Below are 14,325 nucleotides of genomic sequence, written 5' to 3' on the forward strand. Positions count from 1 at the left end.
TGGCAATCCATTCAGCTGCTTAGCTGTTTTATTTGCAATAGCTAGAAGAGGTTTGGGACTTTTCGTTGTTGTTTTGAGCGGGGGAAAGCCCCATCTTTTTCCTAGGAACATACAGCAGCCATTGTTTCGGTAGGCTGAGAAGCACCAGTCCTGGTTTACTTTGTGGTTATGGACCATCTAAGCATTACACAAGTTAATAAACACGTGTGATGACAGATAAGATGGCTAGTGGGAGACATACATATCTAATTTAAGTGTGTGTTTGATCAGGAAATGCAAAGCATACTGGTTCAGTAATCCTAGAGCAATGCTGAAATACAGATACCACTGAGTGGTGGGAGCAGGAACCCCTTTGAAGGCTGATCCTCCTCTTCAACCATAAAAGCCAGCTGTGAAGCCATTATCATCTCTGAAGACCTTGGAGTCAGTTTCCCGGTGGCTTCATCCAGTGTGGTTGGTTTGTTTTGTCTTACAAGAACTGGTTTTGTAGCTAGGAATTTGATAGAATGGTTCTCAAGATAAGCACCGCAGCTGAACTGAAAGCTGTTACTTCTTCCATTTCACTCCCATTTTACGCTTCCATCTTTCTGAGTGTTCTAATGTAATCATCTGCAGTGCTTTGTGAGCTATTGGCTTCTGTCAGATCAGGAACGATACAGAATATAAACAGTTTGCAGCTCAGGCTGATACTGAGGGAGGCCAGAGGCTGATGCAGCTCTCGTCTTAGTACTGCCAAGTATAACTCCCAGGGGTGCAGCAAGAAAAGCCACTTAAGTCAAGGCTGTACGGGTATGAAAGTCGGTAACACTGCCTCTTCTCAGTATACTTTTCCCCACAGATTTATTTGTAAATTATGCTTGTGCAAACTTCTCTATAATGAGAAGGCTGGTGTAATTAAGTCTGAGAGTCTAAGACTAAAGAGCTGAAGTCATTTACACAAGGGGGAGCTATGGTGGCTTTGAATTTGGCCCCATATAAGGATGCATACACTTACTCTCAGGTCTAGTAACACCTTCTGTGCTCCCCTGCCCCTCAAAGTAAGTCGCAGATAATGCTGGAAAGTGGTGTATTTACACAAGCCATGAATCCTAGTTTATGATATATCAAGAAGCACTTGTATCACTAGTTATACAAAGGAGGCACTCTAAGGTTTGGGGTTTTTTGCTTTTTGATGGTCTGGAGCTGAACCTTTGAGGCTTTGAAAATGTCCTTAGTGTGAAGAGCTCATATATATACCTCATAGGAGAAAATACTTGATCTTAGTAGAGACTTGGCCAAGTTCTACAACCCGTGCAGCAGCCTCCATATAATATTTAGCGATGTGGAAAATAATAACACACTTCCTGTGGAAAGTGTTTGTCTTGCCACCCCTGACATGGGAAGCGACCAGGAAACTTCATATAAGCCTGCACCAAAATTGCATGTTCAGACGAGGCAATAACACTTTTTTGTGAAAGAGCTTCCATTGTGCATAGCCATTAGTACGTATTGTCCAGTGCTACCAACTGAAATGTGACATTCCAGTGGCTTCGTAAAGGCACTGACTTAAACCAATTGAACTGCCCCAGCTTTTGTCTCTCAGAGCTGGTTACCATGGCTGTTACCCCGTGGTTTGCTTTAGGAGAGCGCAGTTCTCTGTCCTTCGGCTCTTTGGCTGGCGCTGGGTTTGGGGCTCAGCCTGCGGCCTGGATCGCTCACGTGGAGTCTGACACGGCCCCACAGAGCAGAAGCGCTGCGCAGAAGGATGGCGATGGTTGTGGAAAGCAGACTCTTGTTTTCCCATCTGCCGTCAGTGCTGGCCTTGTGTAGCTTTGCACAGGGCACGGAATGGTTTGTCTTCCTCTTCTTTTTTGTTTTGGTTTTTTTTCCCCCTCCTTTCCTTTCTCTTCATATGCTTGTGATGTACACAACTGCTGGAGGGGATTGACTCTCAGACCGTGTTTCCGTTGGCATTTCACTGTATTGACATCTGGAGGGACTGTCCAAAGGTACTTTTGAAGCCTCTTTCAATCGTTTCTTTTTTTCCAGAGTGCAGAAGCTGAGCCCCATAAATAATGCAGCTGATATCAGGAAGAAACTGGAGTTGTAGAAGACACAGTGGAAATCACTCGTTACGTCGACCAGGAGACCTGAAATAGAAGCCGTAGCTTAGTCAAAGAGGAGATGCATACTAAAGGCAACTGGGTGACTTTTACATAAATGTTAAACCTAAATCATTCAGCAAACTGCCATATACAAAAGATAAGCCTGCACGGATGAGTTAAGTTATCTTCTCTAGTTTCTAGGGGTTGTTTCTTCTTTTTTTTTTTTTTATCATCGCCGCTCAGGTGATGTTTCTCCTTCTGTATAAAGTATTTCTCATTACAGAGAAAAATCAGGGAAAAAAGGAAATTGCAAGTTTCCCCCAACCTGCTGATTCATTTTGTTTGCTCAGCAGAGGACCCCTGTGCCACTGTCACTCACAGGATTTTGTAATGAGTGACCCTGTTACACCCCAGGTCAGAAAACAGACCAAATAAAGAGAAAAATCTCTCAAAAATGGACATGTTAGGGTCTCTAAACTGAAAACTTGTCTCTAATAGTGCGTAATCAGGGAGAGGGAAATTCACAGTGCAGCAAGCATTATGACCAACATTAAGTGCCCTCAGTGTGTAACATTTACAAGTGTGAGATATCAAATGAGTAATTAAACGATAATGTTGGAGATGGAAAGGTGATAGTCAAGTCAAATATATGGTGCCTTCTCTATAGGCTGCTTATTTATATGGAAATACTGGAATAAGGTTTGTTTGCTTGTATTCTTCAGTAACGATTGGTGATGTTTCTTTTCACAGTGCATTTTACTTTAGCAGACTTGAGGACTACAAATAGAAATGGAGCTGCTTTTACTGCACTTTATTTTGCCCATGTGCCACTTCTATCAGCCCAAAGTCATGGAGTAAATGAACTCAATGGATGTTTTTGTGGACATCTGTGGATATTTTACAGGGGTGGTCCATAGACTAAGGGAATGATAAATGATATCTGTGTATTCTGTCAAAGGATGGGAAGGTGGGTGGTGGTTATTGATGTTGTACTGGATAGTGTGGGACCTGAGCATGATATAAATGGTATGGAATAAGGGGTGGATACTGTCCTGGTTTCAGCTGGGATAGGGTTAGTTTGCTTCGTAGTAGCTCGTGTGGGGCTGAGTTTTGGATTTGTGCTGGAAACAGTGGTGATAACATGGAGATGTTTTAGTTGTTGCTGAGCAGGGCTTACACTGCTCAAGGACTTTCCCAGCTCCCCAGGCTCTGCCAGGGGCACAAGAAGCCGGGAGGGGAGGGGGCACAGCCAGGGCAGCTGATCCCAACTGACCAAAGGGATATTCCAGACCATGTGGGGTCATGCCCAGTGTATGAAGCTGGGGGAAGGAGGAGGAAGGGGGCGGACATTCAGAGCAATGGAGCATGTCTTCTCAAGTAACTGTTAGGTGTGATGGAGCCCTGCTGTCCTGGAGACGGCTGAACACCTGCCTGCCCATGGGACGGAGGGAATGAGTTCCTTGTTTGGCTTTGGTGGCATGCGCAGCGTTTGCTTTACCTATTAAACTGTCTTTATCTCAACCCACGAGTTTCCTCACTTTTACTCTTCTGATTCTCTCCCCCATCCCACCGTGGGGGTGTGAGCGAGCAGCTGTGTGGTGCTTGGTTGCCGACTGGGGCTAAACCATGACAGATGTCCAAGAAAAGACCTTTTTTGCACTTTGACAAAAGTGACTGACACACTAATGCCAGGGAATACTATGAAATATGGTGCATGTTATCATCCCATTCTTAGAGCAGACATCATTTTCTGGCTGAATGGCACAAAATTCATTGTCTGGAGAAGAGAACTAAAGCCTGAATCAAGGATTCCTGCTCAGGTTCACATGTGTTGTTTGTTAGTCTTTTGAATTTGCTGCTGTACTGCAGGAGCAGGTGCGTCTCGGACAGGTCACTTAGCGGCGTTTGGAGTGAACTCAGAAATCTGTGAATAATTTATTGGATTGGGGCTCATAACTGGCTCCTTGTCTCCAGAGAAAAATTAATACGCTCCAGAACTCAGAAAGAAGAGCAAACAGAAGCTTTTACTATAAGGCTCTTGAATAATGTAGAACTGGTAATAATTCTGATGACAGTTAATTTGTTTAATGGGATGTTAGCAGTTCCTTGAGACTTCATAGATAAAACAATGGCGACTAGCAGTGCAGTGACATGGTTCAGAGACAGCAGGAGTAATTTTTCTCTGTGTCCTGCCTCTCACTGGAAAAAAGCTCTCCTCACTCCCCTGCCTATAAAACTGCCTGCCATGTGGGTAACTTTTCACTGTCTGCTCTTGCTGCAGCGACCCGTGGGCAGCTGCAGAAATGGCCCTCCTTCAGCCGTGAGAAGGGGCTGATCATTCCAACTCTCCCTTTTGTATTGCTCCCTTGGCATAACTCACCTGCCTGCATGGGTTTAGAAACTCCCTCGTTTCCCTTCTTTTTGCTCCCAAACACTTGTCACCAGTGTCTAAACAAGCAGTTTTTCCCCAGCCTTCTTTAATAGCTTCTCTCACCTGTGAGAGGGGGTCCGATGAGGAGCGTGATGCTCTCCAGGATGGTGAAGAGCCCTAGAGCACTCGAGAACCTTTCCATCTCCACCACATCCATCAGCACCTGGAAGGTGAGTGCCCCGATGCCGCTCATGGCTATACTGAGGATGATGCAGTAGATGATGAGCACGCTGAACTCAGCTGAAATGACGCAGATGAAATTGCTCAGCCCGCAGAGGAGCGCAGCCAGGCTGAACAGGTAGATGCGTCTCCCCGTGAAGACTCTGTGCCCTGAGAGCAGCCCTGTCAAAGGGCGTATGAAGATGTTGATGAGCCCGATAATGGAGATGAGGAGGGCTGCCCTACGTTCCTCCACCCCGTTCTGGATGGCATAAGGCACAAGGTAGACATGGGGTAACACAAACCCCATCATCATCCAGGTCACCCCAATAGTGTAAATCTGGTAGCCTTTGTTTTGACAGAAGATGTCAAAAGCCAGGTACTTCTGCAGCATCTGGAAGCATGCAGTCCTTCTGCTTTGCTGCTTGGGGTGGGGAGAAGATGCTCCATTGGACAGTTGTGCCCCTTCTGATGTTCTCCCTGGCTCTTCTGTGGGCTTGGGTGACTGTAGTGGTGACCCTGACGCAAGCTGAACTGGCCTCATGATGGCTCCACAAACACAACAGTTCAATAGTATTCCTCCAAAGATGAGGAAGGTGTTTCTCCAGCCCATCTCATCCAGCAAGTACTGAGAGAGCAACGGCCACAGCGTGAAACCGAGAGAGACGCCAGTGGATGCTATGGCATTGGCCAGCGTTCGCCACCGCACAAAGTAGTAGCCCAGCACCGTCACTCCTGCCTGGAAGCTGAAGCAAGATCCCAGACCTATCGGTAGGAATGAAAGAGAAAATGACAGTGCACGATCCCTCTGCCTTGTCTTAAAGGGTTATACGAGCCCAAATCCCGAGTGTACCTACAGGTGACTTCATCTGCCACCGAAGCACTTCCTCGCCTGCCAGGCTGCACAACCCCCAGTGATTAATACTCAGGAACCCCATGCAAGGGGTGAAGAATGATGTTGTGCATCAATTAAACTCCTTGTGTTCTTGGGTACGCTAAATATACTGATCCAAGCTGACATTTGTCTGGGGCACGCTGCCATTCCAAGAATTGTTAAGGAATTGTTCATTAAAAACTTGGTTTTTATACCACATGCAACAAGCAGTGCTGCTTTCCTGACACTTCAGCGGGGTCAGGGAGTTATTTGTTTTTCTCTCTATGCAGTGGACGCAGCTTAGCTTGCAAGATCCAACAGGATTTGTTCCAAAGTAACCTGGCTGCAGAAATTAATTTCTTTGTGTTAGAAAAAAGCCAGAGTTGAACATCAGTCACACAGGAGAAATATTTGGAAAGGAAAAGTTCCCATCTGTTACTTCTGTTCAAAACCAACAGGTTCTTTTGTTAGAAAAAAGATATCGCCAGATTCCCCCAGATTGGGAGTGGTGAAAAACAAGCCCAGGGAACTTGGAAAGGATGTTGTCCCAACACATTACCTTCCAAGACTGAAAAAACCCCTCCCTTCTTCAAAGACAAAAGACTCAGAAGCTACTAAAAAGAACAGACATCTTTGCTCTCCATTCCGCCCTCTGGAGACGTAGCTTTTTCCAGAGAGAGAAGCACTTTCCAGTGAGCTTGGCTGGATGAGGTGTGCGTTAAAGGGGTGTGAAGGGCAAGCCTAGCTTCTATACGATTCCCGCTGCGCTGTGGGGCTTTTGATTTATCCTATTTCACAGATGAATGGAAAAACGTGAGCACTTAGCGGGGAATCTCGCTATTTCCCATCCCTCAAGTCGAGCACAGCAGCTGGGTTTTCCTGCTGTTCGTCAGTACTTACCAGTGATGAAGCCAGCTGTTAAGTAAAGCTGGCTGATGGACTTGCAGAAGGAGCTGGACACCATGCCCACGCTGCTGAGCAGGCCTCCCAGCATCACCACAAACCTGCAGCCAAATCGCTTCACCAAGATGCTGCAGAGGGGCCCTGGAAGCAAAAGGGGAGCCGTTAGGGAGGAAGGAAATATTTCAGACCTTCTGGGATGCTGCAATTATCAGATTATATAGTCTAGAGACCCTGAGGATTGTCCCAGCAGCATAATGTAGTGGGGGGGCCAGAAAGACAAAATGTATTCCCTGATCTGCGCAAGGGCATGGCTGGTTTGTTAGCTGAGGGCAAAGCGCCTGTGATCTGCTTGGATTTTGGTAGGATTTCTAAGCTTCCTTGTGGTGGATTTTACTTAAAACTCTTGGAAATGGAATGGGAGAAGGACCTTCAAGTATAATTCTCTTCTCACATGATATAAATTCTGGGAAGGATTTGAAAAAGGAGAGGACTTGGATTTCTGTGCCTCTGAGTAAGAGATGCTAAGCAGGGTGATACTTCTGTTTGCATATTTCCACTCTCATTTCACCATGTTTTTCAGATATTCTGCCACAAAATCTCCTAAACTGCCCTGGTGTCCTGCTACCTAGGTGAAACTCCTTGCAAGAGAAGGCAGATTGACTCTGAGCTTGATCAAGAATGGGAGGAAAATAAACGTCATTGAGGAGGATTATTTAAAAATGGCTGGAGAGGTATATTCATGTCTGCATGGGACTCAATCTCAGCTTCAGGCAGTAGCATCCAAGCTGCAGCTTGTGGAGTCTTGCAGCTGTCCTGTAAGTCATCTTCCCCAGGAAAATAATAAGACGTTATTGTCGGCACAGCTCTTTGCACATGCCTGTCCTGGCATACCATACCTGGCAGGGGTGGGCAGCTTTACCTGTGTCCACTTCCAAGAGGACAGAAGCCTAGGAGCAGGCAGTGCACATCCCGGTTCCCGCTCCCACACCTCCAGCACAACCACCGCAGAGGCGGGAGCGAGACCCGGGTGGTTCCGATGGGCCGGAGCCCGGCTCTGCCCCGCTCGGGCAGAAACCTGTGTTTTATTGTGTACCTACGTTGCTGGCAGGCCTTCCTAGGAACGAGTTATGTTATTTCATCAGAAAAAGCAATTAACAAATAGGCACGGAGGTGTGTGTTTCAGGTCAGTTAATTCTTTAAGTTTCATAGACTTTGGGTGAATTCCATGAGATTGTGGTAAATTACCGGTTTGTTAATGTCATTTAGCATCCTTCATTTTGGGGTAGGAAAAAGATTAGTTCAGACCATCAGTGGGAAACATGCTGCTCTCTGCAGGCTTTGGCAGAAGAGGACCTGAAGGTACGCCTTTTCCTGTTCCTTTGAGGATCCTCAAGGTTTTCCAGGTTTTTGGGGTTTTTTTCCCTCTTCTGAACACTTAAGGTTATAAAAGCAAATGCAAAATGGCTGCAAGCTTCAGAATTAGGAGTCAATCAGTGTAGGGAAAGATAACCTGTGGCATATTTGTGGCCTAAATCAACATCTGGTTTGAAATAAAGTCCACATAGTTAAGTGAACAGTGGAACATTATTAAAATTAGGACTGCAGCTGTCTGTATTTTGATCTGCTTGGGAGATTTTCACCTCAGACTTCAACTGGCCTTTGGAAAAGTATTCAGCAAACTGCTGACTGGATTATTTTTCCTCCTGCTGAAGGCATTAAGGATGGTACTGCTGTTTAACCAGCCCAAGTAGCCAGAAGTCATAAATTGACCACTCCAAAATAATGAGACCAGCTCTATAAATCTTAAGGATTTTTCATTATTTGTCCCTGTTAACTTGCTTTTTAGGTTTCAGACATTATTTCTTGTTTCCCTGGGGCTTTTGTGCTTTCCTTTGTAAAAATAGTTCCAACAGAAGTGCTGCGTTTGTATGAGCGTGATGCAGAGTTACGTGTGCGTGGGTATCCGGGAGCAGGAACCTGCAAGAGCCTGAGCTCCTACATTTCCCCTTTTGGAGACGCCCATGGGATCCTGAGGTCTCTGAAATGATTCTTATAACAAAATAAAGGTTAACTACTTTTACCTAGGAACAGAGCATGGGTAGTGAGATATGTTTGGCTCACGTTATGAGCTATTGTTTGCACTGTGCCCTTCCCTGTCTCCTTGCAGAGCTCTGCTGAGCTCGGGTTAGCTCTCCTGCATGGGACCTTCTCACTGCACTGGCCTCTCTGGGGATGGGCTGCTCTGTCCATTCCCTGCCCTGTTTACCAATTTTTGAACAAATATTTCTCCCCCCCTCCCTTTAAGTGCCAAGGTCGTGGGTGTGCTGAGAACCTGCATCAGACCGAGCCTGGCCCACCGCAAGGGAGGTCGGAAGCTGCAGCAAAAGCCACACATGCTTGGCCTCAGAGGGAGTCTTAAGTGTTTTGTTGGGTTTTTTTGTCCTGGTTTGTGGTTGTGTTACTCCTGCCTTACGCAGCTGGGGGACAACAACAAGCACTCCTCTGCTGTAACAGCCTGCTATAGGAGACACAACTGGCAAGCGAAGTAATAACTCTCTTGTAATTCACTGGCTGTGCCCTGACAAACGCTGTCAGTGAATATAATTAACAAGAGGCTATTCTTTCCTTGTCTAATTTATAACTTTTGGATCTATTATTGGCTTTCTTTATGTTACCTTTTACTGTGGTTCTGGCCTCCTATGAAACAATTACTTCATTACCAGTAAAATACCAGGATAATGGGTATTTTCTGGTGGATTCTGCCAGACTTGTCCTTCCTGGGCATGTTGGGTCTGATCTGCTCCTGGGACCATTTCCCAGAGCCAGTATGTCCCACTTGGCTCCTTCCTGCTAACCACAGCAGGACCACAGGGGATGGAAGGCAGGGAATGCCCAGCAGTCTCCAAATTCAAAGCCCCAGGACACTGCGCAATTTCTGCTGACCCTTCAGTGATAATTCCTCCCATAGTTGCTTCCCCTGAGGTCTCTTTCCATCTGCACCTTGTAATTCTGGACCCATCTGCTTCTGCTAAGGTGCAAACTCTCTCTCCCATGTCAGGTGGCCGTCAGCCAAGTCCCGCGCAGGAGAGGGTGAACCTGCCACAGCCTTCACATCAGCATGACTCAGGGCTCTGCTTTTTTTTTTCTTCATACTATAGCGTCACCCTTCACCAGCCGTGGAAGGAGGCAGGTATGAACTCAGGGAGCAGCTCAGACACGTGGGCGTCACTGGGTACTTTGCTTCTTTTGCCTGGTGGGGTTTGGCTAGTCTGTTTATCAAACAAGCACGGGAGTTGCACGTGGAGGGGTCAGCAGCAACACCCATTGGGAAGTCCTTGAGCTGCTGGGGATTTGTTTTTCTCTTCTATGCAGAAATATCTGTCTGGGTGGGGGATCTGGGGACCCTGTCCTGTGCAGCTCCCACACTTTCTCTGGGAGGAAAAACAGTGATTCACCCTCCACAAAGCACAACCCTCCTTCCATCCCCCTTTACCTGGAGGGTGCTGCCTGACCCACATTCTGTGTTAATCCAGCTATGCTCACCTTCACCCTGATGCCTGCTTGGGTGTGCACTCTATGCCACCGCCCAAGGAGTTGCTTTTAACACTCTGCCTCCGCTAGCAGCCTGGAGGAGCTCGGCTTTTGGCATCTTTTCAACCATGAAGAACACAGCTGTCATGTGGCACATGGAACAAGATGTGCTCTCGCGGACAGAAGATGAATCAAGAAAGCACCCAAGCCCCAGCGCTACCTGCCAGCTTATTCAAAGAGCTGCTGCGAATTAAGTTCTCACTGGTCTGGAGAAGCTGGGCTGAGGGGGATTCACCAAGGGTCTTGGTTGTCACTTAGAGTGGCTAAAGGCAGCTGGGTTTCTGTGGACACTTAGCTTTGGACTGTGCTATCAAAGCGGCTGTGCACTGCTGGCCAGCCAGTCTGCTCGGACCTCCCAGTCCCTTCCACCATCCACCATAAAGAAATGCTAAAAGTGCCCTCGTTATGGCCCTTCATCAGCAACACAACCGCAGGAGGTGGTGGAGGGCATTCCCTGCGGCCGTTACTTACCGCCTCCGTACAGCACGGCCACCATGATGGATGGGAACCACGACGTCTCGCTATTGCTGGCCTGGAACTCATGCTGGAGGTCCATGAAGACAACACCGATGCAGGAGGGGAAGCCCAGCGTCAGCCCCTGGAGCAGCACTGCAGCGAGCAGGACCATCCACGCCCACCCCCGGTCCTGGGGCTCAGCAGCTTTGCGTGCTGCTGCTCCTCCTTGGGACATGGTGGCTTCTTCTTCCTCCTCTTAAGCTAGCCTGCTGAGGAAGGTAGTGCAGCTACCACGCAACCCTCCGTCCGGCAAACAGACCTACAGAGAAGGGCTGGCGGCATTCCCGAGGCTCAGGGGCACCAGTGCATCCCATACCTTTTGCAGCTGGCATTCTGGGCTTCTTGCTCTGCATTTCTTCTAGCACCTCCCTTCCTTCTCACTGCAGGATCCTGGCAACAGATTGCTTGAGAAACAAGCACCTTCCCTTTTTATATTTCACCAGACTGTGACCACAACCAGGTACAGAACAGGACCACACCTCCTCTGAGGTAGGAATTGGCCGTACCTAGTTCCCGCCCTTATTTTCCCTTTCACCTGCTTTCATCATGTGGAGTCCCCTTGCTGGCAATTGCTAAGGTCACTCAGTCTTCGTGCTGAGAAAAGAAGAAAAAAAACTCAGCAAATGCCAAGAAAAATAGTAATGTATAAAGCTTGCGTGCCACAGCAGAGCTCAGTAAGAAGCATTCAGGAAAAACTACACCTACCTTGAAAGTGCTAGTGGTGAAAAAACATTTTTAAAGCCGTTAATTAGGATCCGGCGATCTCAGAGAGGCTTTTGCCTTACCTCTGTTTTAGACCTAGAGCCCCTTCTGAGACATCCCAGTTTTGAGTTCTTTGAGACCAGCAACACAAAACATACAGCAATAGCATTCCCCATCCTCTCCACATGAATAAACACGCATTAAAAAAAAAAATCTTCGGCAGCTGGATGAGCTCAAAAAACGTGCCCGTAAGGTCACTGCACAGCGCAATATTTATTTAGCACTCAAATAGTGGGTTTTTTTCCCCTAAAACAATAGCTACATTTGAGTTTTGTGTGCAGCATTAAAAATGAAATATGGTTTGGTTTTGCTCATTATTTCAAACACGCCATGGTGACAGCGAGTTTCGTACCTCAGGCCGAGACCAGAGTTGGTCGAACGAAGGGTAGGAAGCGCGCGGCTGCGCGGGCGGCTCATCCCCTGTGCCGCAGCCCGGTCAGCTCATGGCCCACGGTTAGATACTTCTGCTTCAGTAGCGACTAAAAGCTTTGATGAAGTCTTTTGCAATATTAACGTAGGCATCACTTCTGTAAACAGGGCTCTTACGCCGGCTGGCTCACAGCCAAAAAAAAAAGGCCAGGAGCAGAGGGGGCCCGTGGGAAGGGGCTCTGGGATGCAAATCACGGCGGTGGTGCTCAGCACACTTTAATCCTTTGTTCACTTTAGCTGGGCGCAGATAATGCAACTAATTCAAATGCTTGTCTCTGTGGTGTGAATTAGCTGGATGACAGCCTAAAACCTCTCCCCGGCAACAGCGAACCTGCAAAAAAAGGCAGAAGCACAGCTCCTCTCTGTTCCCAGCTGCCCTGTCCAACTCTCGAGGTTCTCCATTAGATTGCTGGCTCCCCTCACGCCTCCCTGTGTGCCTGCTCTCCAGTGGGGGCTGCAGACCCCATGCTTGCGTCCACCTTCTGCCCCTGGCTGCAGGACAGCCTTTACCCGGGGCAGCCCGACCCGCACGGTCACTGCAAGGAGCCCGGAGATGTGCTGCCAAGCGCCGCATGGCCTCCTCGCTGCCTCCTGCCTGCAAAAAGGTAAAGGAACGACTTTGGACTTTGTTCCAGCGCTGGCTACACCGAACAACAGCAGCGCCGAAAACCGTGGTTTAACCCTTCCAGGGTCGCTGGGTAGGACGAGCCGTGCAAAGGCGTAGGGGTAGCGCGTGCTTGCGGGCTCCGGTGGGCTCGATGCTCCCAGGCAACCTGCTCCTGGCGCTGAGCAGGGAACGTAAAGACCGGGGACACCTGCGAGACACAGGCAGCTTTTCACGCGCACGTGATCATCTAATAATGTTGGGAATAGGATTGCAGTCCATGGCAATAGCCACACGTGGGTGCCTACCGCGAACAGCGTGTTTTTGTTGGGAGCAGATGACCCGGTGCAAAGCTGCTTCCCTCTGCCAGCCCGTGCAACGCCTGCGGACGGACGGGTGCCCGACGGGACGAGGGAGAGCGCGCCGGCGGTTTCAGACTTTGTTACAGGCCGGTCACTCTCTGCCCTCATGAACTAATTCTCTCTTGTTCAGGTCTGAATGTTGTTTCTTCTTCCAGTGACCCCCCAAGACACCAGTATTCAAACCTTCTTGGATTTCCCTGGCTGGGATGGAGCAGCCCTACTGGTTGTTAACAGCAGCAGACCAGGAGCGCTCACACGGTGATTCTCACTGCTTCTTCCGTGCCTCAGTTTCCCCATCTGTGATGGGGGACGAGCAGCTGCTGGGCCAAGAGCACCAGGCAGGGGTTGCTGGCTGCTGCCTGCGAGGTCAGGCGGCCCTTTATGCTGAGAAACACAAGGACATCTACATAGCTCACCTCCTCGGAAGAGGTTTATGTTTACCCTGCAAATGGTGATGGTGTCTCTATATTGTCCTCAGCGAGAGCTGGCGGCTGGTGGGTCCCTCCGTGGGGAGAAGAGCAGCTTGCTTGTCCCCTGCAGCCCCTCAGGAGGGAGACCCAGCAGCAGGGTCCAGCGGGGAAGTCAGGACTGGGGCTGATGGGGGAGGCAAAACCGCTGCCCCCAGCGACGGGGCTTGGTGGGGTGTTCAAAGACCGGACGATGCCTGCAGCAGGGATGGAAATGGAGGAGAAAGTTTCTTGTTCACAGTACATTAGGTCTCTGGATCCCGCTGTGTAGCTTGCAGCAGCATCCTCCTGCCGCCCCAGCTCAGCACTGGTGTGTGCTGGACGTGTAGTTTATGAATGTGTAAAATAGGCTGCGCGCACAGAGTGAGATGTTTACTGTAAACTGAGCAGGGTGGTAGACTGTTTTTTGGGGTCATTCAGTGTCTGTTGGGGGTAGGAAAGCCAAGCATTTCTCTTGGTAAATACCTTTATAAGTGACTTTTTAAGTACCTTTTCATCCTGAGATCGTGGCTTGCTTTGCCATCCTCTCCCAGGTAGGTTGTGTTATATCCCAGCTGACTTTTCCAAGGTCACCCAGTAAGCTGATAGCAGAGAATCCAGATCTGGCTCCGATTAAAGCGTTGGCCCAAGTAGTGCAGCCTGGCCCAACGCCACGACTTGTCTCTGCGGGATGTCGCTTGTCAGCAGTCACTCACAGCCCTCGAGGGACAGGCGGATGCCTGGGGCACGGTGGAGGTGGCTGCAAGCCCCCTGCTCCGTGCATGTCCTTACTGTCATGTTAGGGCTCTGTGAGCCCGTCCTGAGCTCAGCAGCGGTTTTGGGACAGACCGTGTGCCTGGAAACCAAAGTGCAAACACCTCAGAGCTTGCAAATTGTTTTTGAGAAAGACCCGTTGAGTTTGTTCCAGAGATCCAGATTAGCAAATCATCTGGCAGATTGAATCTTGCAGAGGAAGTGTGGGAGGGGTTGTTTGGTTTGGGGTTTGGTTTTTTTTGTAAGCAAGGGAGAATAAGTGACATTTCAGCTGAGGGATTGCGGAGTGGTTCAGGAGCTATTCCTGCCCCGGGTTCAGTCCCAAATTAAACTCCTGCGCTGATCCTTCCCTTGAACCCAGACAGACCCAGCAGAAACCGAGCTCTCCGA

General features: G+C 48.7%; 1 protein-coding gene and 2 long non-coding RNA genes across 5 annotated transcripts in view; 2 read left to right on the top strand and 1 right to left on the bottom strand.

Annotated features, from left to right (window-relative positions):
• On the bottom strand, window positions 1–11,989 carry SLC16A5 (solute carrier family 16 member 5). Of its 2 annotated transcripts, none has more exons than XM_064466819.1 (7): window positions 11,673–11,989; window positions 11,094–11,152; window positions 10,875–10,948; window positions 10,514–10,764; window positions 6,449–6,592; window positions 4,579–5,439; window positions 1–2,129 (listed from the first exon to the last, which is right to left on the bottom strand). In XM_064466819.1, exons 4-7 carry the CDS (start codon window positions 10,731–10,733, stop codon window positions 1,888–1,890), a joined length of 1,467 nt encoding a protein of 488 aa, XP_064322889.1. In that variant the 5' UTR covers window positions 10,734–10,764; window positions 10,875–10,948; window positions 11,094–11,152; window positions 11,673–11,989; the 3' UTR covers window positions 1–1,887. The 2 variants fall into 2 exon arrangements, with proteins under 2 accessions (XP_064322889.1, XP_064322888.1); XM_064466818.1 differs by having other exon boundaries at window positions 10,514–10,767.
• LOC135315897 (uncharacterized) lies at window positions 2,098–3,609 on the top strand. Its single transcript, XR_010375374.1, has 2 exons — window positions 2,098–2,184; window positions 2,835–3,609. It is a non-coding gene; the product is annotated as an uncharacterized LOC135315897 (long non-coding RNA).
• The window catches only part of LOC135315898 (uncharacterized), a 16,722-nt gene continuing 14,319 nt past the window's right edge, over window positions 11,923–14,325 (top strand). Inside the window, exon 1 of one of the 2 annotated variants that reach the window (XR_010375375.1) lies at window positions 11,923–13,144. This is a non-coding gene — a long non-coding RNA (uncharacterized LOC135315898). The remainder of the gene's footprint in view (window positions 13,145–14,325) is intronic. The other variant, XR_010375376.1, reaches the window with a different exon arrangement.

The sequence above is a fragment of the Phalacrocorax carbo genome, chromosome 16 (genome assembly GCF_963921805.1).
Source record: "Phalacrocorax carbo chromosome 16, bPhaCar2.1, whole genome shotgun sequence".
In the NCBI taxonomy this organism is placed as follows: Eukaryota; Metazoa; Chordata; class Aves; order Suliformes; family Phalacrocoracidae; genus Phalacrocorax; species Phalacrocorax carbo.